At 38.3% G+C, this 26771-nt stretch overlaps 4 protein-coding genes across 9 annotated transcripts; 1 reads left to right on the top strand and 3 right to left on the bottom strand.

Annotated features, from left to right (window-relative positions):
- Nucleotides 1–5597, bottom strand: LOC135593336 (uncharacterized). Of its 2 annotated transcripts, none has more exons than XM_065083300.1 (8): nt 5446–5597; nt 5152–5217; nt 3560–3624; nt 1936–2003; nt 950–1056; nt 602–651; nt 433–515; nt 1–358 (listed from the first exon to the last, which is right to left on the bottom strand). In XM_065083300.1, exons 2-8 carry the CDS (start codon nt 5207–5209, stop codon nt 244–246), a joined length of 546 nt encoding a protein of 181 aa, XP_064939372.1. In that variant the 5' UTR covers nt 5210–5217; nt 5446–5597; the 3' UTR covers nt 1–243. The 2 variants fall into 2 exon arrangements, with proteins under 2 accessions (XP_064939372.1, XP_064939371.1); XM_065083299.1 differs by having other exon boundaries at nt 590–651; nt 5446–5584.
- Nucleotides 5598–6206: 609 nt separating this feature from the next.
- LOC103998290 (KH domain-containing protein At4g18375) lies at nt 6207–13918 on the top strand. Its single transcript, XM_009419726.3, has 8 exons — nt 6207–6324; nt 7579–8210; nt 10982–11476; nt 11562–11801; nt 11885–12166; nt 12335–12390; nt 12559–12649; nt 13468–13918. The coding sequence occupies exons 2-8, from the start codon at nt 7647–7649 to the stop codon at nt 13597–13599; spliced, it is 1860 nt and encodes a 619-aa protein (XP_009418001.2). The 5' UTR covers nt 6207–6324; nt 7579–7646; the 3' UTR covers nt 13600–13918.
- Nucleotides 13919–17607: 3689 nt separating this feature from the next.
- Nucleotides 17608–20308, bottom strand: LOC103998289 (uncharacterized). Its single transcript, XM_009419723.3, has 6 exons — nt 19967–20308; nt 19533–19626; nt 19236–19309; nt 19110–19166; nt 18757–19011; nt 17608–17911 (listed from the first exon to the last, which is right to left on the bottom strand). Exons 1-6 carry the CDS (start codon nt 20069–20071, stop codon nt 17786–17788), a joined length of 711 nt encoding a protein of 236 aa, XP_009417998.2. The 5' UTR covers nt 20072–20308; the 3' UTR covers nt 17608–17785.
- Nucleotides 20309–21560: 1252 nt separating this feature from the next.
- Nucleotides 21561–24985, bottom strand: LOC135584071 (uncharacterized). 5 transcript variants are annotated; one of them, XR_010479535.1, is made up of 4 exons: nt 24096–24985; nt 23190–23675; nt 23010–23122; nt 21561–21897 (listed from the first exon to the last, which is right to left on the bottom strand). XR_010479535.1 is itself a non-coding variant. In XM_065083298.1 (3 exons), the coding sequence occupies exons 1-2, from the start codon at nt 24923–24925 to the stop codon at nt 23231–23233; spliced, it is 1275 nt and encodes a 424-aa protein (XP_064939370.1). In that variant the 5' UTR covers nt 24926–24985; the 3' UTR covers nt 21561–21897; nt 23190–23230. The 5 variants fall into 5 exon arrangements, 1 of the variants encoding a protein (XP_064939370.1); XR_010479534.1 differs by having other exon boundaries at nt 23010–23064; XR_010479537.1 differs by lacking the exon at nt 21561–21897 and adding an exon at nt 21910–22081.
- Nucleotides 24986–26771: the final 1786 nt, after the last annotated feature.

Genomic DNA, 26771 nt, shown 5'->3' with positions numbered 1-26771 from the left:
TTGATTTAAATGCTTAACCTCCGGGTACTAGAAAGATAACAAGTTACATCATTGTAGATCTTTAAACTGACAATCTCTCCTTTTAGATAAAGAGTTAATGATAACAAGATCAAATCAAAATTATTGCGCCAGTTACTCACATAGTTTGAATGATTATGGTGATAAACGTGAATAACACTTTACATGGCATAAAGCTACAAAATTGAGGTCAGGATCCAGTCTTTCAATTGAACGTGTAATAGTTTAGTGTGGTTTTGGTACAAATCCATCAACGGCAAAGTTTCGGGTGGCTGCTGGTAGTGCCAATCGAATTCCATCAAGTTCAGGCTTTGCAACTATTTGGCAACCAAGGCGAGACCTGCATATGATGCTCAGCAAATTAGTCGTGATCCAACGGTAAAGGCTCTTAAATATTTAAAGACATGTACACACGTCTCAGTTAGGCCAAAAGCAAGGTCCAGCATATCATTTTCTTCATCCGTCGGATCTTCTAATTTGTTGTAGTAGTTGACATCCTGCCAATAAGTCATAGTCAGGAAGTGCCACAAGGACTTAAGAGCTTCTAATTGAAATGTATTAGACAGAGGACCTCATGGCATACCATCACAATCACATGACATGTGGAACACGCAAGAGAACCCTCACATGCCCCTAGCATCATAAGCATAAATCAACAGCCAAAGTTAACTCTGCATGAACTCTGTATAATACAACACTAAATAGAAAGACAGCTTAACCAAACTTGTAAGCATTTGCATCTGACATCAACAGGTGAAGCAGAAGAGCTTCTCATTATCCATTAAAAGAGGGATATAAAGAATTTATGGATGGGCCTCATGCAAGATGGTGACAAGATTGACCTTGCACGTCAGCCACATGAACCACATTTTAAGACGGTGCTCAATGAGGAAACTATGTGGAGATAATACTATCGTCTGAGAATGCTAACCTTCAAGTTCGATGTCATTCTCGTGAGCGGCTTCAAGCATTGACATTCCAACAGGAACCTTGATAACCTTTTCCTCACCATCCTTATCAAGGAAAGTCACAGATATCCTGGGCAGTTACCAAAAGCATAATGAAGAAAGCACCACTTCAATGGCATTGTAACCAATCACACAAATATTATAAAAGCATAAAGGAAAAAATATCACAGTTCTTTTTTCTACTTTCGGAATGAAGATTAAGGGGTAAAAACAGGATACAGCAAGAGCTATCCAAGATATTGAGATAAAAAAAATCAACAACTATTTCTCAATATTCGGGAGCTCAAATGGATTGTATTGCTAAAGAATGTTTATGACCATCCGTCAATAGTGCAGAATGCTCAAAAAGAGCGATTCATCATAATATGACTAACAAACAAAAAAGCATAAGATGATGGTAACCTAATTCATGGATACAAGAAAATTTTCCACCTAAAAATAGTAAAGTGAGAGGTGTTTGGTTAAGTAAAGAATGTGAATGTACAATTAGACAGATAATAATCAAATTAACTCAAAGTTTCCGTCAATGCAAAACAAAATGTTGCCATTTTAGAAACTTTATGGAAAAAAAAAGAAAACAACTACTTATTTGAAAAATCAGTTCTTTGCTTCAATATTATGCAGTCAGATAACATATATCAAATCTGTGACAAGTCTTAAGATAGGATGCGTGACATATGAGCCTAAAAGACATCGGTAGTGTCAATAACAGTTTGACCTAAATATTCAGTATCAACAATATTTAAAAAAAACCTACCGGGAAATGAAAATGATTATAAAAACATAATAAAATAACTGAACCTCCAAAAGCAATCATAACAACTCTCAACGGTAAAGTGCATTTGAGCAGTTTGAAGTGCACAAAACATATTCATTACTAGTGACCAAACCATGCGCATTTCACAAGAATCAAAAGATTCAGAATGCAACTAAAGCATTAAGAGCATACGTTTCTTTATCTTTTCCATCCCCCTCAGTAGTTTGACCATTGGCTGCGTTAGAAAAACAAAATTTTCCCTGAAAATCAACATCATAAAGGTCATCAATTTTCAACTATTATCTTAAATAAGGAGCTTGAAGAACAGTCAGTCAGCTTTCTAAATATAGAAACTCAATCCAAATATGGTTTGATACACATGAAAGGGCCCTTGGATTAAAAACTATGGATAACCAGATGTATAATAGAGTTGTATGCAATATTGTGCGACTGATGTATGGATTGTTTGAGACACAGCTATGGTTGATCAATTAGATAAGAAACTTTGGTCTGAACGAAGCGTATTTTGTGATTAATGAAATTGTCTATGGAATGTGCCTCGAGTATTCTTCATGTAAGATTGATCAAAGATCTAGAATACGTAGTTTTGTTTTTTCTCTCAAATTCTTTGAGACCGTAAAAGAAAACAGAAGATGTTTACACGCAAAAAAAAAAAAGAGATTCATGCAGATAATTAATGTATCAGTGAGGGTGCAATTGAGACTCAAGCTTTTGCACTTTGTTGTAGAAAAGATAAAAAAAGATTGTGCATATTAAGTAACATGGACCCACAATGACTAGATAACAAAATCAACACAAAAAATTGAATAAGAAAATATTTCATTTGCTTGCAACAATATCAGGCAGATTACTATGATACAAAGGTTGACAAGAGTCATGGACAAGAATATACAGTGCAAAAAGGTAGCTTCTAAAGAATAGGCATATCCGCGAAGCATTCAAGATATTGCAAATGTTATTTACGAATAACAAACACCAGTATGCAGCAAAAGTCTGGCATCTCAAAAAAAAAAAAAAATCCTAATAGTACATACTACATACCAATCTTTGCTTCAAAATATTACACACCAATCTGTATATTTTTAAAATGAAATACTCCAAAAAAACCAAGATTAGAATCACAGATGTTCAACAGTTTGGTGGATCCACACCATAGACCTAATCCTATGCACCAACAGTATCTTGGACCACTAGGTGCTAACCCAGTCTAAGAATTTAATACAAAGTCGCTTCCAGTTTTTGGATGATGAAGATATCACTTATCTGCACAAATGTATATATATATATATATATATATATATATATATATATATATATATATATATATATATATATATATATATATATATATAATGCTGTAAAAATCTTGCTATCTTTAGAACAGAAGCATTTTGATGCACCTCAACTTCCATTTAATACTGAGGAATACTCAAAAGATATCTTGTAGTTTGTGAACTACAAGATGATAAGTATCATACTATGTATGAATATGAGAATAATAAAATTATCCTACCTAAAGCAACCTACAACTCTCTAAACTTTGTTTGCACAATATCTATAATGCTATTATATGTTACTATCTAATGTGTGTATACATGGTTGTCCTTGCTAGTAAAGCCTATGTGGCTCAAGACTCATCTATCACCTCAGCAGCAGCCTAGTCACCTAAGCAGCCACCAATAAGAACACTGTGAGGGTTCCATATCTAGATTACACATTGCCTGAAAAAAATTGACCACTTCAAGATAAATTTGTACCATATAGTAAGTTGACTTTCTTGGAAAATAGAGCGTACCATGGGATATAGGAAAGGGCTAAAAGGCCCTGTTTTCAAGTCTCTTTGAATTGTAGAAATTTGACCTGCAAAGAGAAGATAACTTAGTCATGAGAAAAGAGATAAACTAGAAACAAATATATTTAGTTTTGAGAAAAGCTGAATTGATTTCTAAGATGAATAGTTCCAGGAATTATTGCATACATACAATCATATATATACATGTATATATATGTGTGTATATACATATATACATATGTATATATATATACACACACACATATACATATACATACATATATATACACATAACTATATATAACACGAGGTTGTACTAATAAAAATTTTGGCCACTTCTAGATAGTATCATAAGCTAAGCTTAGAGTAAACACAAGATAGAAACACATCTTCCAACTGCTACGACTCAGATCATTCAATATAACTCAATCGACATCCTCTTACAATTGCCAAATGATGAAATGAGAAGTGGAACAACTGAACAATGCTATACAATTTGATAAATCAAAAGAAGAGGCTGACCTCAGAAAACAGACAAGCTACTCAAAGTTACAATGTTTGAATTAGTCTATGACAATGTCAATCAAAAAAGAAGGAAACTCAACAAGATTAGTAAAAAACAAAAAAAAAAAGGAAATATGCCAATTGAACAATGTGTAAGGATGTAATTGAAGTTCACCTAACAATAAAGCTCATATGAATTTTCAAGGTTAATGCAAACAGCAGGTGTAAACTGATTACATCTGCCTCATTGTTTTGTGATGAGAAGGTAGGAAAATAATCATCAGTAACATAAGTACCATCTAGTTTTATCTAAAGAACAAGATATGAAATGGCATGCTTCATCATACAATATCATGCCTTTACTCCAATTCAAACATAAAAACTACCAATATTATCATTATATTCTAACTAGATAGAGTTAGACTACTTCAAACTAAAAAATAATTATACACGATTACTTAAAAGCCAGTTGATGAGAAGCCTATTTGTGTTAGTATCCGCTTGCACTCTTGCATTTTGCATTATTTTCATATTCCAAATTATTTGCTTTTTGCATTTTGCATTATATTCTAACTAGATACAGTTAGACTACAACAAACTAAAAAATAATTATACACGATTACTTAAAAGCCAGTTGATGATAAGCCTATTTGTGTCAGTATCAGCTTGCACTCTTGCACTTTTGCATTATTTTCATATTCCAAATTAAGACGTTTATAAATGTCTGGCTCAAATATATGATAGTTCAAGCTTCATGTCAAGACTCAGATCAGTCATATGTTCAGCGTGTGTATTCCCAAATTTACATAAAATAAGTGCTAAATATACCCTCAAGTAAATCATCAAACAACCTCCACAAACATATCAAAGCTAGATCACTGCCAAAATTGACAAGTTACAAATCTACAGTTCCAACACCTGCTCTGGGCGATACACAAATAACAACACCATCACTATAAACACGTACGCATGTTCGATTCCAACCAAGCCTCAAACACTTGAAAGTAGAGAACTGATTTAGGCATAAAAGTAGCAACCTTGTCTGTACAGTAAAACTTTCAGAAACGAAACAAGAAAACTTAAAACGTTACCTAATCTTGACTCCCTTAATATCCTGGCACCGAGCAGCGAAAGCCTAGAGAGAACCATGATCGAACCTGAAAAAAATATTCATAAATCAACATCAACTTCCAAATAAGGGAAAAAAAAATTCCAAGAGTTTCTCATGACGAGCTAAAAATTAAACCCTAGATGGGGATTGAACAATCTAACCTTATGCCTAAATCTCACTTAATCGGTTTGAATCTTACAATGATATATCTCAGATGCCTTTAGCGTTATAACGGAGTCAAGATAACATCTAAAGCAATAGACAGGTCGCAAACCTCTTTAGGGGTCGGTTCCCCAAGGGCCGGCGGTGGACGAGGACGAAGAGGTGGTCGGAGGGAGGGGACGGCGGCGGCAGTGGAGATCGGCAGGAGCGGGTGTTGGTCGACGGATCAACGCGCATCGAGGCGCCGTCACTGTAAAGGCTTTTGTAGCACGAGATTGGACACACATCGACTTCTCTCTCTTTTTGTGGTGACGGTCATCCACGTTGCAACGAATTAATTCACGACTTGGTGAGGTGGTGCACATTTAGGAGAGTTGTAGCGCAAGTCGGCACACGAAGGATGTTCTGGTGAACCGACTATATATATATATATGTATGTATATATATATATGTATGTATATATATATATATATATGTATATATATAATCGATTTAGACTTAATATATGCATATTATTTTACTGTTTTGGGGGTAATCATATGATAGATGAATATTGAGGGGTTTATTCTATATATTCTTAAAGCATTTTTTTGTGTGTGATTAAGAGGACTTGACTAAGATTCTATAAAATTTCAAGTGATTCGAACTTAAGTGGGTCACATACATCACAACTAAACTAATATTATATATATAATTTGTTGAATATAATTTATTTTTATCACATAGAAGATGATCGATGCGAAAAGTGTTATACACATGTTCCACCTTATCATACATATTGTAACGAAACGTAACAAATTGTGACATCTGCTATGCATATTATAACGCCATCGTACAGGAAACATACCGGCACAACTTTTATAACGTGTGCCGGTTTAAGGTCATCGGTAACTCTAAGATTGAGAGAATCCAAACCCCCAAGCGCAGTTAATCTCGCGCGATTCTGTCTCCCAACGCTGCCTACGCATAGGGTTTCTTCTTTCCCTCGCAGGTACGCCCAAACCCTTTGGCATGAATCCATCCTTCTGCAGGGTTAGGGTTATGGAGTCTGTCCTTCTGTTGATTCGTAGATGTCCGCATGTAGGGTTTCAATCGTACTTCGATTCGAGATTTCGTTGGTCTATGCGTGCTTTTGATCTGTGGAGCGGATCCAAAATATTTTTGCCCACATTATTCCCCTTTTCGTTGAAGCTCATCGTCTTTGTCGATCTAATGAATCTTGTTCTCGCTGCCTATTTTCTTGAAACTCGTCGGTCTTTATCGTTCTAATGAATTGTGTTTTCCTCGTTATTGCCTTTTTCTTGAAGCTCATCAATCTTTATTGTTGTGATTTAAATGTTGTTTATTTATTGTTTCATTATTGCTTATTTTCGCAAAGTTCATCGGCCTTTATTGTTCGATTAAGGACTCCTCTGTTTCAGGGGTGCTTCATTTTAGTGCTCTAATTCGAGTTCGTAGGTTTTTGCTAGTTTGTCGTATTACTAGAGCGCTAGTAAAATTAATTGGTTCTTGTTTTTTAAACATCAGTTATCCGCCTAATACTGGTGAAATGTATTGTGGATATTGTATTTTATTTGACTTCATATAATATCATCCCTCTTTACTGATTTTTCCACTATTTAATAGCACTTCTCAATAACACTTTGATCTAATTTTATCCTGTCTTATCCTCTTTCAATTCTATATCAATGGACACATGCACGAAATTTTAGTGGTCCGAATATGGATGGACACACCTATCCATTTATTGTCAATTGGACATTTTCATTTAATGGAATTTGTTTCATCAGGTTGGATAACACATAGTTGGCAGATTCTACATTATAGGACTGGTGATGACATGCTGACAACTTTAGTTTCTAGGTTCAGTAATCTGTTTTTGCAAATTGCAAATCCCTGAAACTGAAAGGCTTCGACTTTGTTTTTGATGATTCGTCACTATTTTTTAATCGTCAAAAGCAGCTTTTGATGAGGTGATATAATTGTCATAGTGTCATACAAGGTAAAACTAGTCTGTAACTGGACTGTGTTTTATCAAATTATATAATTTTTTGGAACTTGCTTTTCCGAAACTTCCTCCTGTTTATTTTATAATTCTTATGCTCCTTCACAGTTGATTATTCTCTATCTGATATCTAATATTACCTACTGGTGTTTTTTTCTCTTTTTAGTCACTCCATCTTTATTCTCTATTTCAACTATAGAGATCATAGTCTCATGATTTATGCTTATAATGCAATCTCAGGATTAATTATTCAAAGTTTGCTGGTGATATTTTCTTGTGTGTACTATATTCATTTCTTTCTCCGGATCATGTTTGAACTGGGAAAGCGTCAGCAGAGGGATCCTGACAATGAAGGTGCACAGCAGAAGAAAAGATTGGGTAACAAGGATATCATCAGTGATGAATTGGTTGTATATCGTGTTCTTTGTCCAGCTGGTGTTATTGGGAGTGTGATTGGCAAGAGTGGTAAAGTGATAAATTCCATCAGGCAACAGACAAATGCTAAAATCAAAGTTGTCAATCCTTTTCCTGGTGTGGATAAAAGGGTTATCACTATCTATTGCTATGTTAAGGACAAGAGTCCTGTGGATGTTGATGAAGATGTCTTGCAGCCTCTCTGCCCTGCCCAGGATGCCTTGCTTAAAGTTCATGATGCTATAGTAAATGCTCTGGCTAATTCTAGTGAGATTGAAAAGAAACAGGAAGGGGCTCATATCCTTGTGCCAGCAAGCCAAACTGCAAATATTATAGGTAAGTTTGGGGCTACCATCAAGAAACTGAGATCCAAGACTGGAGCAAACATTAAAATTACTCCAAAGGATCCCTCTGATGCAACACATTCTTGTGCAATGAGCTTTGACAACTTTCTTCAGGTAATCAATACAGGAGATGGTTATCTCATAATATATGTTAGTGGTTTGTCCTTTGAGGTAGTACAATACTACAATGTAGTTAGCAGTCAGAATTATTGTTTAAATGCATTTATTTTGTTCATATAATGTATTAAATGTGTGACATTGGTTTGCTTCTGCAGTATCGTCCACTTTTTTATACAACTACGTAAGTGAATGTTCAATATTATAGTAATTCTTTTGTCGTCAATTTTGATTTGTGCTGTATCTAACATAAACTTGCACCAGAAGGTTAGCCAGTTTTTTGGTCAAATTTATGTGATACTCATGACTTAGAAGTAGTTATACAAGTTGGTTGTAGAAGTGTTCTGTTAGCCTTCTATCGAACTATGTTCTTTATAAGTTTCAACTGTTAATTTGTTGGTCTGCCTTTATTCCAGTGTGTATCCTCCTCTTTCTTGCAGTCAACATGAAATCTGTTGATTCAGTGTCAAAGGGGTTGCACTAAGGTGCCTGTTGAAAAACGTGGCTGTTACTCCTTTTTCCTCCACATTTTATTCCTTAATATTGTAGCCAAATTCTCTCTGGAAGGGATTTGTTTTTCTTCTGTTTTTGTAATATAATAAAGTTGTAGGTTTTGTTATGTTGTTTTCTATTACAATTGCCTTATTCTACGTTAGATGCCTATAGTATGTCAATTCCTTCCACTGAGAATCCTTTTGTAAATTATGGTTTTATTGCATGTTGTTTGTAACCTTTTTTTCACAATCCTCTAGCATGTGGAACATCCCAAATTAAGGATTATGTACACGGGTGAAATACTTCATTTTTCCTTGGTTGATGGTATGAGTTCGTATTTGTTGGTTCATTTTTTGGGCGTGGTGTGTGTTGGACATCTTAGGTTATTCAGTAGAGTGTGTTAGTTATCTTGGTCTTGCTAGTCAATGTCTTTTCTTGTTTGATTACGTCAAAAGAAGTGTGGGTGGATAACTTCAAGCTTTCAACTTAATAACACCTTCAATTTTGTGCCTTGTTGTATTAAGCTATTCTTGAACTGCTTTAGAGTAGGAAAGTGCTAGTTTGTAACTGCAAAATGAACAATAACTATGGAATTTATTGTTTTAGTTTCAATGATCGGGATCATGTATGACTGCAAAATCATTGTGATGTTTTGGATGGCCACCTCATATCACTGTGTTCCAAGGGGGTAGAGAGATCTGACAACTCTTAAATGAGTATGTTGTCCTTCTGTTAAGCATGAATTAGTGGACTATGATATGAAAAGCCATAGCTACAGGGAACAGCTTAATTGGCTTTATATTCGAGATGGTCAGTCACTGGATTAATAATACTTTTGATGTTGTGAAAATTTGAGGTTCTTCCGGGCTTCTTATACAAGCAGATTGAAGTATAAACTTAGTGCATTTATTAGTGACAAACTCATATGCCTGAGTTTTATCAAAATCATGTTCATGATTTTGTAGGTAGTTTTGTTGGAGGATATTTGGTTTCTTTAGATTTTTTTCTTGTTTTTGTTATTTGAATGTTGCATCCAATTCTCATGGCATATTTATATTTCTAAAATGAAGAATTCTGCTTTTGTGATTTCATGTTGTTCCTGTAGTTCTCACATTTGATGGAATTTAGGATCAGTATTATGTGATATTACCTGCATTGCTGCATCTTCCCCATGATTTATGCTGGACAGGCTTTCACAAGTAGAACTCTGATTGTAGAGTTCTAGTGTCACATAGGAGATGCTGCAACAGCGTCCAATTTTACCATAATGTCATTTAAAACTGGACGATTTTGGGTTTTCAGACTTCTTACAAGTTAATTTCTTAATGGTTCACAATCTCTAATATAAAGATGTAACTTTTTTTATAATTTATAATAGTATTTCTCTATGTAATCCCCTCCATTTTATTCAATTTGACTTTTAAGTTGAAAATGGATACAAGTCTATATCCAACTTCTACCTTTTTCCAATCTAAACAGTCTTTTACCATGTAGGACCCCTCTTTTTCTTTTATCTTCAACTTCAAGTTGAAGACTGTGGTACACTTCCAAATCCAAGTCTGTGTCCATGTCCATAAAAGACTATCTAGAAGGCTGGTTCCTAGTTGCACAAGCCTGGAATACAAACTGACTTGTCTGCTACTCTTTTAGGGTTCACAAAATTATATTTATTGTTCTTGAATGTGCCTTGCATACAATACTACATCAACTTTAAGTAATGTGTTTGTGACAGGTCATTGCCTATTCCCAAGAGTCAAAGTTTGTGTAGCTTAACATTAAGTAATGTTCTAACCAAGGTACTACATCTTGAGTACCAGAGCAATATCAGCCCTTAGCTCGATCAGCACATGTCTGGTCCATATCTGCATATCGACATATGTACACTAGTATTACTGTGGTACCAAGGAGGATGAGGAGCAGAGAGGGAAGGATAAGGAGAGTAGGAGTAGCACCGAAGCCTACAGCGATGGACATGTAGGCGGATGGTGGGCAGTGAGAGAGGTGCATCTTTTTCACTTGGTAAAAAATGAACCAGACTTCATCCGGAAAGTGGCGGTCTGCATCCCAGTTCACTTCTGGACCTGTAATTAGTGGCCAGTACATACTGGGTCTAGACAAGATCTCAATCCTTGGTTCAAACTTAACTGATTAATTGATGGAAAAAGGGCTGGACGCTTACAAACAAGGATATTTTTCATGTTATTTCCACTATTCTATTTGTTTTAAGCATAAGTATGCTCACTGTCAATCTTCTCCTCTACACATCTGAGCAGATTACTGGTGATGCTGAAGCAGTTAAAAATGCATTAACTGCAGTTTCTGCTGTCATGTATAAATTTTCACCAAAGGAAGAGATCTCTCTTGATACCTCGGTTCCTGATCTTCCACCCATAATTATTCCATCAGATATTCCCATTATACCGGCTGGTAGTCTCTATCCCACTGCAGATTCTCTTTTGCCTCCTGGATCTGTGCCACCACCTATAGCTGCAACTCATCTTGCATCTGAGATTTCTGGATTTACAGACACTTCTAATATGTGGCCACTGTATCCATCTTCCCTTCCTATTGTTCCTGGATATGGTGGTCCAACACGGTCGGAGGACCTCATCTTACGAATTCTGTGCCCATCTGACAAGATTGGACGTGTTATTGGCAAGGGAGGAAGTACTATAAAGAGCATACGACAGTCCAGTGGTGCAAAAATCAGTGTTGATGATACAAAAGATGATACTGATGAGTGCGTTATCACTGTCACATCAACGGAGGTTAGAACTGATCTTTTATTTATATGGTTTTCCTAGTTATCATTATTATCTACTGGAAGTGATGCATAAAATTTGATTGCGGCAGTCTACAAATGATGTGAAGTCTGCTGCAGTTGAATCTGTTTTGCTGCTTCAAGAAAAGATTAATGATCAAGATAGTGACTGTGTTAATATTCGCCTTCTTGTTCCTTCAAAAGTTATTGGCTGTCTTATTGGCAAAGGTGGTTCAATTATCACTGATATGCGCAAGAAGACTAAGGCAATTATTTATATCTCAAAGGGTGAAAAACCCAAACAGGCTGCTCCCGATAATGAGCTTGTGGAGGTCTGTTTGTCTGCTTTAACTCCATTTATCTATTATTAAGTCTTCGATTTTCATTCCTCTGTTCCCTTTTAACTGGTCTCCAGGTGTCTGGAGAGGTAGGTAAATTGCGTGATGCGCTTGTTCAGATTATTTTAAGGCTCAGAGAAGATGCTCTAAAAGACAAGGAAGGCAACCAAAATGCTCACAAGGACAGTAGTCAGAATGTTCCTGCTACTGATCCTCTTCATTCTGGCAGTCTTTCTGTGCCTCCAGTATTGCCTACGATTCCACCTCTTGCACCTTTGAGCTATGATCAGAGAGCTGAAACTGAGAGGGGCTTAGGAATATTCCCTGGCAGTAATTTATTTGGTTACAACTCGTTGCAGGTATAAATTGTCTTTGATGTAGCTATTATACTACTAACCATATTTCCTTCTGCATGATTAAAGTTATATGTACTTCTCTTGCCCTTATCCATGATAGTAAAAAACTTTCATAGCTTTTAATGATTTTATTAGACAAATATACTGATGGCATCGTATTTCTTGGCAAAGGCTGGAGAGAATGGTTTTGGATCTCTTTCTTCATATCCATCAAGAGCATATGGAGGGTATGCTTTTTGTATCCACTACTAGTTGCAACTTTGGCTTTGGTATTACTATCAATTAAAATAGCATGTCTTATAAGATCTTGTAGTATAAGGATTTGTTTTGATGAATATGATGCCTTTTCAGGTTACATATATGGATATATAATTTATTTTTTGCTTTTGTTATAGATTGCCTGCATACATTGAGATGGTGATTCCTGCAAATGCATTGCCTAAAGTTATGGGTAAAGGAGGCACAAATGTTGACAATATCAGAAAGGTGGGTTTGGGAGTTGCTATCACAATAATTATAGCACTCTATTGCTATCATGAAGATTGTTTTAAAGCTTGTCATCATCTTACAGGCCACAATGGTTTAGGTGTTCCTTTGTTGGGTTCCTGTGAACCCTGAATTTCATTGTTGTTTGCTTAAATTTATGCTTGCATATCTATGCTAAATTGAAGCCAAGTTTGACTTACCATATAAATGAATTTAGCAACCACTAGGTACATAATAAGATAAAAGAGCTAGCTGAATTGATTCATGAATATATGTATATTCTGTTGTTGGTTATACACAGAAGAGTGCTGCTTTTTTCAGCAAAAATGTGGAACAGACAGACTGACTTAGTAGTATTTTTTTAAGTGTAATTAGTTTTTTAATCAAAATCTCTTTATTCAGGGATTGGAAAGCTATTAATATCATTACAAATCAGAAAATCTGAAATATATTTGTACATTGTATCATGCCGGAGTATGTATGGCCAAGAGGATTGTACCACATTGGATACCGAATATCAGATGATAATGAAATCTTGTGTGCTGTAAAGGTTGGATCTATTTTGGCATAAAAATCAATGATTTAGCTCAAGAACTTTGTGAGAATCATATCCATACAATGGAAAAGTTTGCTATTGATTGTCTTGAACTTCTTTTTGGTTAGCCAACCACATCTAGAATTAAGGGTTTATAAGAGTAACTGCAATTCTTTGAGGCTCGAGTATGACACCATGCTGTTTTCAGTTTTCTTCGTAGTGCCTAGTTATTTTTGTAAGTTGACATTTTAGGATTATATGGTTAGTTTTTCTTTTGTTGCAGATATCAGGAGCTCATATAGAAATTGTTGACTCGACAGCATCCCATTTTGAACGCATCGCCCGGATATCTGGTACCCTTGAGCAGAAGCGTTCAGCAGAGAACCTAATTCAGGCCTTCATAATGTCTACTTAAGATGATGGTCGAGTACCAGAGTAGGTGACCTTATGCTCTCTCATTTGCAGTGCTCTTCAGGTTTCCTAATCCCTTGGGACTATTCTGGAGAAACATGGGCAAGATCCCTCTTACTTCTGTCCTTCTGTACCAAACATAGTCTGTTTGTTCTTCAAAATCTACTGCCCGCTTGTCCTTCAGAAAAACTATTCCCTATCGTGATTCTATAAACCTGTCTTATCTATTATCGTGAATTTCTCAGGTCCTTGATTTCCTCAGTTTGATGTTACTTTCTTGTGAAACTTTAGTGTCATGAATATACCCTTGCTTAAGTCTTCAATGACTTTTCATGCTCAGAACTGCTATGTTTCACTATCAAATTTGTGCTTCATCCTTTCATCAGGCAGGGTCTATCTATCAACAGGATGATCAAGTTTGATATGTTATTCATGACAAAATTGAACTTTGCCAATGGTCATAATTGAAACAGAAGAACTAATTGATGACACCTTAATCATTTCTCTCAGCAACTCTTTGTTCTTTTTCCATGATCCATGAGTCTGATGCAAGTTCTGTTTTATTGACTACATCAGAGCTTTAAGCTTATTCATGGTGTTGTATAGTTTTATTTCTCATACTTGTTGCGACATATAAGATTCTTTTTGACTCTTCAGTACCCTCTTGTAGCATCAGTTTTGACTTTAATCTGATAGCCTCTTATGTTATCCCCCTGTTCTCCTTTTCTTCATTTTATTCTTTCTTTCTAGCTGTTCTTCAGTCTTCGTTTCATTTTCCCCAGCATTTTTTCTTAATTGACCCAGTCTTAACGATGTTTTGACTTTTAGCTATTGTATCTTGGTTCACTTTGACAAATTGCTCTCTTTCTTGATCTGACATCCTGTCTTATCCCATTTTTGCTAATCTGGTATAAACTAAAGGGTTTATTTAATATTGATGCCGTCGTTTTGGACTCATCAAGACAAGGAATTGAGATGTTTCTGGTGCCCATTCATTTTCCCCATGATTTCATGGGAGCACTTTGTTTGGAGGGTTGTTTTGTAGCTTCATTGACAAGAGGGTTAACTCAAATGGTTGACTGGACTGCTCTAGTTAACCATGAAGAATTCCATTACTGACAAATCATGTAAATTATAAATGTATTAGCCTTGATGTAGCTGTTGGAGTGATCCTGGTGCCTCTTTTCTTCTTTATAATCCTGGTATATAGTTGTCTTATCAGAGCCTTTTCTTTAGAACTAAAAGAAGCCAATGATATCTGAAAATTTTTCATCTCTAAACTGCATGCATATCCATTGAGCATAATGTTATATTAAAACTTTATGGCTTATTATCTCAATGCTTTCATGTTTTCTTGGTACTGTTATCAATCGTATTTTAAATTGTGAATGTTATGTTGAGCCATGGACAAAATTATGGATTAATGCATCTGCTTAGGTTTGATCTTCACAAAATGGGGGAGTGTAGTAGGTTATACTTTTGTATTTGACGCCCGTTAAACTTGTGTTTAACATACACAATATATCCTTGTAAAACTCAATATTTTAGATTCATTCTTAGTTGCTATAGTTGATTGTTAGAATAATGAATTTGAAACTTGAATAATACTAATTCCCATCATTTGGGGTTTGAATACTTTTTGTGATTTAATCCTTGTTTGATACAATTTCTGATAATTTTATTTTGCTTTAAGATAAAAGTGTGAGGTGAAACAGAAACTTAATATGATGTTGGAAAAAGTTGGGAAAGAAGGAAAATTAAGATTACTAACATGAATAATAGGAATGTTTTAGATATTTAGATTTTTTTATTATTTATCAAAATTCAAGTTAGACAACATATGTGAGATTTAAACAGTTAAAGCATCGCAACAATTTTTGGTAATTAAACACCATACCATTTTGATCATATTTCTTCAAGAGAGAAGTTTTAGGTCACCTTAAGAAATTTTGACAGCATGAACCCCTGTAATAGTTAAAGAAGTAGAGAGTTATAGACTAAAAATAAACCATGGAAGTGTCTACAGGTGGGCACCCAATATGACATCAGAATCTTCCAACCTTCTCTCTTGGTCTTCATCTTTCAGAGAATGAAGAAGGCAGCTCCTTTTCTTGGGTCACCATCCACAGGGGTGGGCAAGTTGGCCACTGGAGGTAGCTGCTACCAGGAAGAAGGTGGAGTTTGGTTCGAAAAGCAATTCTCCTTGTTGATGGCCAGAACCTAGTTTGGATCCTTTTCCTCTCTATCTATACACAAGTGGTTCATCTTTTCCTCCTCTTCCTCAGAAGTCTTCTAGTACACAATACTTGATTGTTTGTTCATGTATTTACTTAATCACAAGGTCTCATGCATGCAGAAAAAGTTGATGAGAAATCATTCATTGTTGCCTGCTGACATGGCACTAACATGTTGCCGACTTGTGAAGATGTAGGGAGATCCAAGATATCCATCCAGAGTTGCCATGTTGGTGCTGCTGCTATATATTATCAACACCAACTGAGGTCCATAAAGGTTGTGTGGAATTGGAGGTGAGAACCATTCTTTAGTTGCATGTTAAGTGTTGTTGGCATTATATTAGAACAATAGCTAAGTGGAGTCTCACACACAGCCTTTTAAAAGGTCAACGTTGATAAGGAGGAACAAACAGGGTTGGCCTGTCAAAGAAAGATCATGGTGACATTGAGCTAAACTAACAACTACAGCAGTGCAGCTCACACAACGTGCACTTCACAAATCGTCCCTTGTCGTTCACCATCTCTCCTGGCTCACTTGTGTATTGTGCATGATTGATGTTGATCTAAATGTGCAGCACTAGGGGGGAGGGAGCATGAAAGATGGTCTTCATTTAAAACATAACAGTCATAAATCAATTCACAAGGGAATTAGAATTATCCGATTCCACCACCTGATGTGAGAGGATTAAATTACATAAAATTTCATCCATTCTATCATTTCAAAGGTTGTTCATGAACAAAGAAGAATAGAAAAGGGCAACTCTTCAAGAAATAATGCACCCAAAATATGAGAGAGAGAGAGAGAGAGAGAGAGAGAGAGTTGTGTAGTTACAATTATGGAGGACAGACACAAAGTCTTGCAGCCTTTCAGATGATAGATCTTGTGGACCTCTTTTATTCCCAAGTTGTCTTTCAGTTTACATCAAAGGCCCCTATCTCCATCGCACCCTCCCTTGAGAGACGTACTACCACCTATTGTGTGGACCAACAGGAATCGTGATGGTCCTATGTGAGCGAGCACATATGAGCCGAGCCTTAAAAGCACCTTTACTGGAAACTCCCACAAGCTGTGGGCACGCCCTGGATCAGGACGGTGCATTTGGTATGTAGCTTATCATGTCTCTTCTTCCCTAGGTTGTGTTCATGAAGGAATCCAATGATTCCTCAGTGTTATATATCTCAAGTATTCTTATTAAGGGCAATGAAATCATATTATTATATTATTATTATTATTTTTTGTGAGCGAAATCATATATTTAAAGTCAGATTGGGGTATTTAAATAATCTTCTAAATCTTAACCCTGTCTCCTACAATTTCTCATGACCTGCTATCAGGCACATTCACATCCAACATTTTAGTTTGAAAATCAAGATTTGTGCCTAAATATCACGAAAATCAAAATAATCCAATCAAAATCTCGTGTAAGAGACATGACTCAAAATTTATCTGCCCCACCTACTGCAGCAAATAAGTCAATGCTCTTCCTTCAGGTGCAATCTTACTCTTCTTCTTGGCTGACATATACCTGAAGCCAAGCAACTTATTTTGCCTTCCCAGGCATCAAAGCTAAGCTACACAACTCTATCCAGGATACTATACTTCTTTTCTGAACCCATAAACACTGATGTTGAGCATGTTTATTGTGTGAGATACATGTACAGATTAATCACAAGAAAACATTAAGGCAGGAGCACATACATCCTGGGAAACATGTGTCGAATCAAAGCAGGCATTCGCACGAAGCTCCAATAATCAAGCAAACGAAACTAACAACACATTTATCCAATCTAAACGATGAATTAAATCAGAGAGTCCACAATGTTGAGAAACTAGGGTTGCACCATATGGCGACAGGTCCCAGGCAAAATGTTTTCCTTTCCATATCGAGGATTGAAAACATGGGCAAATTCACCAAAGAATAAGAGAAAAGGAAACATGAGGTTAAACTCAAACTTCTAAAATGAGACCTCAGCATCACTGGATGAGACATCATGTTTGGATGAGACCTTCTGCTTTCTTCCATTCCTTCTCTTGCTATTAGCGCTTCCTTTTCCTTTTGATGACTGCCCTGCATCATTCAACTACGAACGCAAAACAAGAGCAATCAGCCCACCTTCTGTTGTTAAAAGTAATAATTTGAGCATCATTTTTATAAAAAAAAAATGCCACATGAGGATGGACAGGCTCAAATAGATGACTGTCAACCTGACAGTCAAAGAAGACAAAAATATCCCCTATCATCTGGAGAGGATCATCTTTCTAAAACTAATTTGATCCTCACATGTCACTTTGTTATGGTAGTATTTAACACAGACTGAATATGGATTCAATGTGATCAAAACCAAAAGTTAAATGCTTAATTTCCTATTTAGAATTTGCTGAGATCAGGTCCACCACTCACCAATAGACCTCTTTAAAGGAAGCCACTCCAACCTAACTATTTTGAAATGATTAACATCGATGTAGCGTAATCAAAGTTCATCCTGTGTCAACCTACTAGACCCGGCACGAGCAGGTTTGATCATGCAAGTAAACCTTCAATTGTCTAAATTAAGGTCTAATTACACCAGAAAATCATTAAACAGCACCCCACACATCTATAATCTACTTGAAATCTTGAGAAATGTGTGATAATATTGTTCCTGTTTTGCATTTATAAGGAAACATGACTTTTTCCAGCTAATTTGGTGTGTCGTTCATATTCAATCAACCTACAACCACTAATATCTCCAGGTCAACTGGATGGTGACCATGAGATGGCATATAGATCACTAATTACTTTGGAACACACAATGGTTGAAGCCTTAATACTTGATACCTGATTGGAACTTCACCTAGTTTAGTATAATACTAAATGATCAAATCACAGCTGATGAGGAACACCCAAGTGTATGTATGATCAGACCCCAACAACTCAGTCACTCACCCCGAAGCAGAAGCCAGTGGAACTGTTTTCCAACCCATCCAGCTTTGCCTTCTCCGAGTTGCCTCTCTTGTTGCTGCCATTGCTCCCTCCATCAGCAAACTGCAGTCCTGATGGCATCGAGCAATTGAGACCGTCGGTTGGCCGAGCTTGGGGGCCACTGTGGATGGAAGAATCACCGAATCCGGCGTCCAGGTCGTCCTGGAACATATCCAGGAACATCCGCTGCAGCTCCTCAAAGCTATCATGACCATTCTCCTGCACAGTTTAACAGCTCAAATTCCATCAAATTGATCTACCAACATCAAAATGGCATGCAGTTTTAGACCAAGAAACCACTAAAAAGGAAGTCTTACCCCAGATTTCGTTTGGCTCATCATCTGAGCTATCTCCCCAATAAAATCCCCCATTCCCTGCAGTAAAAACTACTAATTGTAAGAGAATATTGATTAAGGCAAGTAAAATAGAGAACAAATGCATACTTTTTCGTCATTATCATCCTCGTTATCGTAGATTCCCACATCATACAGAAATCTCTTGCTGGAGTCCGAGAGAACTGTGGAAAATCGAAGACAGAGACCCATAACAACGGCTTTTTTTTTTTTTTTGTCTATTAAGTGAAACCACGAGAAGTTTCTCTAAGTTCAATAAAGAAAGAATTGATGCATATTAGAGATCAATGTATATAACGTTCCTTACAATGCAAATTCTTCCTGCAAACGAAAGATCGAGCAACATAGAAAAGGGGAGATGGTGTGGAAAGGAGAGGAAGAACAGACCAGAGTAGGCTTTTTGGATTTCCTGGAACTTCTCCTTCGCTTCCTCCATCCTTCGATGGTTTCCCGAAGCCGAGCACTTATCCGGATGCCATCTCTGTCGCCCATTTTTTGACGAAATGGACAAAACTTCCGTCAAAGACAGATCCAGGTGGAAATTTTCGGCTTTGTCGATCGAAAACGAGTAGGAACCAATCGAAGAAATCAGGAATTCCGGTCAATTCCAAAAGCGGCCAACCAGAATCATCCGAAGAAAACATGAACCAAAAGACTACAAAAAAAAAAGATAAAAAATCGAAACTTTGAGATGGTAAGTCAATCAAATCGCTCTAGTTCCTCCAAAGACATCATCTTTCCGGTCTCTCTAACAACAGAGACTCCGAAACCAACCGTCCAAATTGAGGAGAAAGCAAATACTTTTGAGTCTGCAAGCATACCATAGCCAGCTTCTTGTACGCGATCCTCAGCTCCGCCTCCGAGCACTCCTTCCTGAGCCCCAGCACCGTGTAGAAATCGCCGATCTTTTCCTCCCCGGCGGCCATTGGAACCCCGCTTCCGCCAGGATACCATAAACGCCTCCTCCGCCGCCGGTAACGTAGGGACGGACCAAAGCTCCTCCACGGACCGAGTTGACACGAGTCCCTGACGCAACCGCGAGAGAGAGAGAGAGAAGAGAGAGAGGGGCGAGGATCAAACGTAAGAAGACCTGGGGAAGAGCCTCACGGCTCCTCCTCTGCCTCCGACTCCGAGAGAATCCTCCAGAAACAGTCACCTCCTACCCTTTTTACCGCATAGTAGTCCAGGAGGTAAACCCACCGGGATCCTTATCCTGACCACCGGCTGTCTCGCTGAAATCGAACGGTGGGATGGGGCCGGGAACGGACATGGACGGCCTAGATTGGACGGAGCGGAGATATTTTTGGCATCTATCCCGAAAGTTCTCTTTTGGTCAACGCTGACGGAGTTGCGGCCGGACCGACGGTGCGTCCCACCACCAGATATAAAAAAAGGGTGCCGCGCGAACGCTTCGCTCGCCTACCCGCTTCCGGCGTCGCCCGTCTCACGTATCCGCTTCCTTGTTGGATGCAGCGATGGCGGCCACGCGGGAACCGCGTCTGTCGCATCAGATACTGTGGGTCCCACTACTAGATATGTATAAATATATATAAAAGGAGGCTCCCGAATGCTCCGCTCGCCTACCCATGTTGGGCCCCGTCTCACGTATCCGCTCCCTTACTGGAAGCAGAGACGAGGCCCACGCGGGACCCGCTCTCCTGCGACAATTTCACTCTCAGAGACGGTGGGCCCGATGAGATAACATTTCGTGCCTCGTAGTTTTGGTCGTAGCGAATCTTTCTTGTTCTCACCGCGTTATCTGTGTACGTACAGGTTGACTCGAACTCGTGATCCGAGTCGTGGTCATGAGCAGGTTTGGGTGGGCTTGAAACAACCCCTTCCGTCGTCAAATCGATCGATCGTGGCGCGTCGCCTCTGATTTATTATGGTGCACGTGACGATACATTGTTGCCGTTGTTTGACTTTAGACTCGTTTCATGTCATGAGATGATTAAAGGTCTTCAAACTTACAAGTCATGATTTGGTCCGACGAAAATGTTTACCGGATGTCAAATCTTCATCATCCATGGCTTCGTTCCAACTTCTCAATTGCCTCCTACATTTGTTTCACGGAGGGGATTAAAGCATGAACAAGCCATCACAAGCCTGTTAAACCACTACGCATGAGGCAATTAACACGAGATTTACTCGCATGCAGTAGAGTGGTCCACAAGTTAGGGGTCAGTTGTAAAGAGGAATTAAGAATCACTATCTAGAAATTATACTGAAATCAACAGCATGTGTTTCGTTTCGATTCTTCTACAACAATAGACAATCAACATCTTCTTCCAGCACCGTTGTTCTTGCTACCATACCACCATTGCAAGTTATTGGTACGAAAAAGTAGCAGAACGAAGATATATAGAGAGAAATTAACAATCATTATCTAGAATTTCTAGAAATCAACAAAAGAGGGAACGAAGATATAGATAAATTAACAATCACTATCTAGAATTTCTCAAAATCAACAGAAATGTTTTGAGAACACCATCATCATGGTTACATTTTATTTTACAACAATAACCAACAAGATCTTCTTCCAGTATCGTTCTTCCTGCGGTACCTTGTAGCTAGCCAACTTTGAATCTGAATGTAAGTTAATTTGGATCTCCTTATGCTGAGAACTGTGTTTAGAGGGGCATTTTGCTATCACCATTTATCACACGATTGACAAATTATGCCTCTCAGAACCACTAAAAGCCTTTTGCCGTAGATAATTCCTCGATCAGCATTCATAAGCTTGCTTCCGAATCTGAAAGGCACACCTTCAAATATTCAGTTGCAAACATGGCCATAATAGACAGAGACGGCTGCACTTTTTGCTCGCTTTTGATTTAGGTTAAAATGCTTGCAAGGTAGTAAATAACCCTTGGGATTGCAATACATAGCTGCTCATTTAAGTAGATAGCTTAATGCTCTTAGATAGCTCCCCAATTCTAGTGTGGCAAGAATGGCAGTGGCATTAGTTACTAAAAATTGAAAAGGAGAATCAACAGTAAAAACTATGTATTTGATAATTGTTAATGCATGAAAGGAGAGCTTAATTATGTTTAGTTGCTAAGGGCATAGTAGAACAAGCTATGGCCCTTTGAGAGGGGAGGAACAAGCCACGTCATGACAAATCTGCAGACACAAAAATATCATAATCTTGCCCCCCTGACCAACTACTGTATTTTGCTTCTAAAATAAAACCAATATTGAAGAAAGGTACAACCATGTCCAACCATGTGAATGGGGACTTGAGATCCAAACGATTTGAAGAACATCTGAAGAAGGACTGGTGTTGGAGCACCAGGCAGAAGAACATATAGAACTAACTTTTAATAAGTATATTGCAAGGCCATTCTGATCATAGTTAAATAATACAATAATTCATATCTTATTCATAGGTAACTCCAAGACAACCTCAAGGTGAGCATGTAAAACAAAGCAGGAAATTAGAGTAGTTCTGACATCAGTGTGACAGACCAAGATACTACACAAGAATAAATGCTTTGGCATGGATTTTAAACATTTCAAGCAGATACCGAGACTAGAGGAGTTTTCTTAGATTTAAATCCCATGCTACATGTTACTGTTTTGTGCCTCTCATCTAATGATAGTGCATGTCATTTTCACTGAGTCTACCAGTTGGATTATGCTATCGAAGTCACTATGGCAAAGCAAGAAAATTATGGTGTCTTTGGTTCATCATAAAAGAAAAATTTATGAAGGATGTCAGTTTTTGGTTCAGCTGCAAAAATTTTTGATGTTTTTGTCTTTATTTTTTTATGTAGCACATAGTAGAAAAAACAACATACGGAGTTAATGGCACTTCACACCTGAGATTTAGCAAAGCAATTACCAAGTTCTGAAACAACTTACCTTACTCTTTCCACACAATGCACATTTGTATGATTTTCCTGCATTAGTAGTGCCACTGCGTCATAGTTTTCTTTAATATGTCAGTACTTGCTATGCTGGGAAAGCAGCTGGAACTAGTAAAAGAAAAGCTGTACGGATTAGTAGTGGCACATTAAGCAAACTGGAGCTATTTGCACTTACCATTTTGAATGATTTGTTTTTCTGAGACAAGCAGTTGACTGTTAGGTTTCTGAAGCATGTATGCTTTGTTTGCCACTCGAAGATAATGCTTCTCTATTATGCGGTTTAGAAAGCAAATCATGATTGCAAGCTGAAGGCATGACTGGCAGGATCCCACCAGGATTCAGAGGAAATAGAGTACAGTAGTAACCATCCATGATAGCCTCAAAATTGCAAGTACTCACAACCTCTGGAATCTGATACATATCACATGTATAGCCATAAAGATTGGGGTACTCAAGTAGCTTCTTCTTTGTGCACTTGAAGAGGACGTTGTACACAAGGTCGAAACGGATCAAAGTAGTAAATAGGCAGACATCAGCTAAAGTCAATGCATCCCCACACAAGTAGCGAGAGGTAGACAGATGAGATTCTATCATATCCAATGTGTTGAACAATCCATTGACTGCAGTGTCATATGCTTCTTGGCTCTGCGCAAACCCGCATCTGCAAAACGAAGCTAACTGTTGTCAGCGAGAGATTTTATATACATCCAATAACACAATTTCACAAATGACCCAAAATTGGTCGCCCATCGATCTAATTGTTTTCCATCAAAACAAGGTAGTTGGCAAAAATTTTCCCCTCTTTTCATTAAGAATTCTTGGCAATCCAGAGAGAAAAATGCCTGCTTGGGCTGACAAAGATCATGCACAACTTGTCCATTACAGACTTCATTGCGAGATATGCTAACATTCTCTAATAGATATTGTTGGAATTGTTTAGCTCAACAAAGTTGCATGAAAATCCCACAGAGCTCCAACTTGGAAGAACACATAAAAGAGAGTTTCTTGCGCAGGATAAATATCAAACGCAGAACAGAGCAATTGGAGTAACAACAAGATAAGGACAGAGAGAGCTCATTACCTATAAACCCCATTGTTAACGTTGGGATAGATCACCCGATTCCAGTCGTCGATCTCGTTTTTGAGCTCCGACGGGCAGAGGTCCAACCCTGAGCCACCATGAACCTCACCACCGAAGTCAGCGGAGTTCAAGAACTCGATGATCGCGTAGCTCTCGTTGCACACCACTTCCTTCCTCTCCGCGTCCCAAAGCATTGGCACCGTCGACCTCCCGTCGTAGCCGCCCCTCCGGAGCCCGTACACCTCCCTCAGCGTACTCCGCGCATTGGCGCGGTCGGGCCCGGGTCTCAGATCTTCGCCGACGGCGGAGGGTCCACGGGGGCGGAACAGCCAGGAGCCATCGAGGCCGGGGGCCGCGATGGAAACGGGGAGCGCGGAGCGGAGGCCCTTAAGCGCGCGGACGACGAGGACGCGGTGCGCCCAGGGGCAAGGGAGGGCGACGTAGAGGTGGAGGTTCATGGGGTTCCGGCAGTACGAGGCGGGGACCGAGGGAAAGGAGGAAGTGGGACGGGCGTAGGAGCCAGGTGGGGAGGCGGCGGAGGAGGAGGAGGGAGCGAGTTGGCGCATCATTAGGTGCCACGCGGCAGACCATCCGGATCGGACGGCAGAGACGAGGGCCTGAGGGGGGAGGCCGCGGCCCCAAAGGAGACGCCCGGCGGCAGTGACCAGGTCCTCCTTTGCGTCGCTAGAGGAAGAGGAAGAGGAGGAGGAAAGCACGGTAAGCGTAGGGCATCGACGGCGTTCGCTGGTGCGGTGTCGGGACCCGCCGGAGAGTCGGGGACGGGGTTGCGGAGTCGGGGGGTTGGGGAGGAGCGATGCGGCCGGCCACATGTTGTCGATGGGGTGTCATTTGGTGCGTCGAAGGTCGTTTAAGAGCTGCGGCGTCACGCTTTGAGATGCGCTCACAAACTCGATTGATGCTTTAGCATTCGTGCCGAAGACCCCGAAGTATCAGAATCACACTGTTACCGTGCGCAAAGGCTCGATGGATATATTTAAAGAGTCGTGCTTAGGCCCATGAACAAGAATAAACCTCCATACATTCTCATTCATGCTAGCCATAAATACTATTTCCTTGACTTAAACCTTAATATTGTTTTGATTCTATGATGCATTTTTCCAGTGTTATTATAGTTCAGCATGATAAAATTATCTAATTACAGAATCAATATTTCTGCTTCATTTTCAAATGGAGTGATCTGAGCTGAAGCAGTACAATGACTATTGTTTAATATCACAAATGCTTAGTTTTTTTATTGAGAAATGCTGATGGTCAACATATATATACATATATATATATATATATATATATATATATATAGAGAGAGAGAGAGAGAGAGAGAGAGAGAGAGAGAGAGAGAGAGATAAAGAACTTGCAGATTATTTAAGTATATATATATAGTTAAATATATATTTATATTTACTCAACAAACCCATGGGGTGAAGTTTAATGGCCTCTATGACACATTGCAAGTAGCCAGCCATATGAGGCCTAGTCAAGAAGTAGAATAGCAGATGTGTACCTTTGAATCCATAATGTTTCAGTGGTGAGATGGGGGATGGATGGGTTCATAGCTTCACAGTGCAGTTGTTGATCATGGTAAGAAGGTACAGAGTGCTTTGGCTGCTCTTCCTGCTGGTTCATTAATGCCATTGATCCAACGACATCTGTGGTCGAAAGCTTGGCGACACAACAACAGATGGTATGATGAAGCCTCCTCTCATTGACGGGCACATTTTGCATGCTTCAAAGCTAGCTTTAGCAGCCAAACCCAAATGGGCACAGACTGCCTCGATCATTACTGTAGTTCCATAGACTGCAGCAGCTTCATTTCACTTGCAGGCCTTCTTATTGGCTGACGTCTTCTGTTGTGTACGTACTCGAAACCACGGAACAGTAATAGTATTGTAGTCAGTCAAGTGCACGTATTCTAATGGTTATAAATCTAATGTCTAGAAACCCGAAGAGATCATCCCTTCCTTTATAAATTCTACATGATGAAAGTTTGTGGTGCATATACAACATATACTTGGAAAGATTCTTCTTCCTTTTAATCTCTTGGGATGTAAATAAATATTCTCTTCTTGATATATATATATATATATATATATATCATGTTGATTAAGTATCTTTAAATGGTGTTACATCATAAACTACATACGTTTAGATGGAACCGAATTATTTATTGTCTGACCAATCAAATTCTTGCGGTCATTTAGGCTACAAGTGTTAGGCAACTTATATTTCGACTGAATTCCGATGTGTCCAGTTTGGATTGGATGTTAAATCTAACCGATACACACATTGTTCCAAAAGATAAATCTCTCTCTTTGGAGTGGAAATAAAATAAAGATTTATGATGAATTGAGACAGCAGTGCAATCAGCTAAGATGATTACATCAGAATTGGCTTAAAGACTTTTCGAGCGTTGGATGTTAATAGAATAAACAAGAAAAATATGGCACGTGGACATCACTTTTTGATTCAATCATATAATTAATTGAGTTCCTAAACTTGAGCTTTGGAAGCTTATTTTATCGCAAGTGATAGGGTGGTGACCATGGACATGGTCCATCCATCCATCCATCAAGTTCATATATATAATAAATACAACACATAAACAAACGCTTTCGTCGTCATTGCATTGTTTAATTAGTCAAACAGCAATAATTTGTT

The sequence above is a fragment of the Musa acuminata genome, chromosome BXJ1-9 (genome assembly GCF_036884655.1).
Source record: "Musa acuminata AAA Group cultivar baxijiao chromosome BXJ1-9, Cavendish_Baxijiao_AAA, whole genome shotgun sequence".
Lineage (NCBI taxonomy): Eukaryota > Viridiplantae > Streptophyta > Magnoliopsida > Zingiberales > Musaceae > Musa > Musa acuminata.
The sequence above is the reverse complement of the archived record's forward strand: the minus strand, read 5'-3'. Positions and strand labels throughout refer to the sequence as shown.

Coding starts and splice junctions, on each gene's coding strand:
- LOC135593336 (XM_065083299.1), bottom strand. CDS start 5,209: ATGGTTCTCTCTAGGCTTTCGCTGCTCGGTGCCAGGATATTAAGGGAG. Junction 1,057..1,935: donor GATGGAAAAGATAAAGAAAC/GTATGCTCTTAA, acceptor GTAACTGCCCAG/GATATCTGTGACTTTCCTTG. Junction 516..589: donor TTGTGATGGTATGCCATGAG/GTCCTCTGTCTA, acceptor ACTTATTGGCAG/GATGTCAACTACTACAACAA.
- LOC103998290 (XM_009419726.3), top strand. CDS start 7,647: ATGTTTGAACTGGGAAAGCGTCAGCAGAGGGATCCTGACAATGAAGGT. Junction 11,477..11,561: donor TCACTGTCACATCAACGGAG/GTTAGAACTGAT, acceptor TGATTGCGGCAG/TCTACAAATGATGTGAAGTC. Junction 11,802..11,884: donor CCGATAATGAGCTTGTGGAG/GTCTGTTTGTCT, acceptor ACTGGTCTCCAG/GTGTCTGGAGAGGTAGGTAA.
- LOC103998289 (XM_009419723.3), bottom strand. CDS start 20,071: ATGGCCGCCGGGGAGGAAAAGATCGGCGATTTCTACACGGTGCTGGGG. Junction 19,012..19,109: donor TGAGCCAAACGAAATCTGGG/GTAAGACTTCCT, acceptor TAAACTGTGCAG/GAGAATGGTCATGATAGCTT. Junction 17,912..18,756: donor CCACTGGCTTCTGCTTCGGG/GTGAGTGACTGA, acceptor TTGCGTTCGTAG/TTGAATGATGCAGGGCAGTC.
- LOC135584071 (XM_065083298.1), bottom strand. CDS start 24,925: ATGTGGCCGGCCGCATCGCTCCTCCCCAACCCCCCGACTCCGCAACCC. Junction 23,676..24,095: donor GTTAACAATGGGGTTTATAG/GTAATGAGCTCT, acceptor TTCGTTTTGCAG/ATGCGGGTTTGCGCAGAGCC.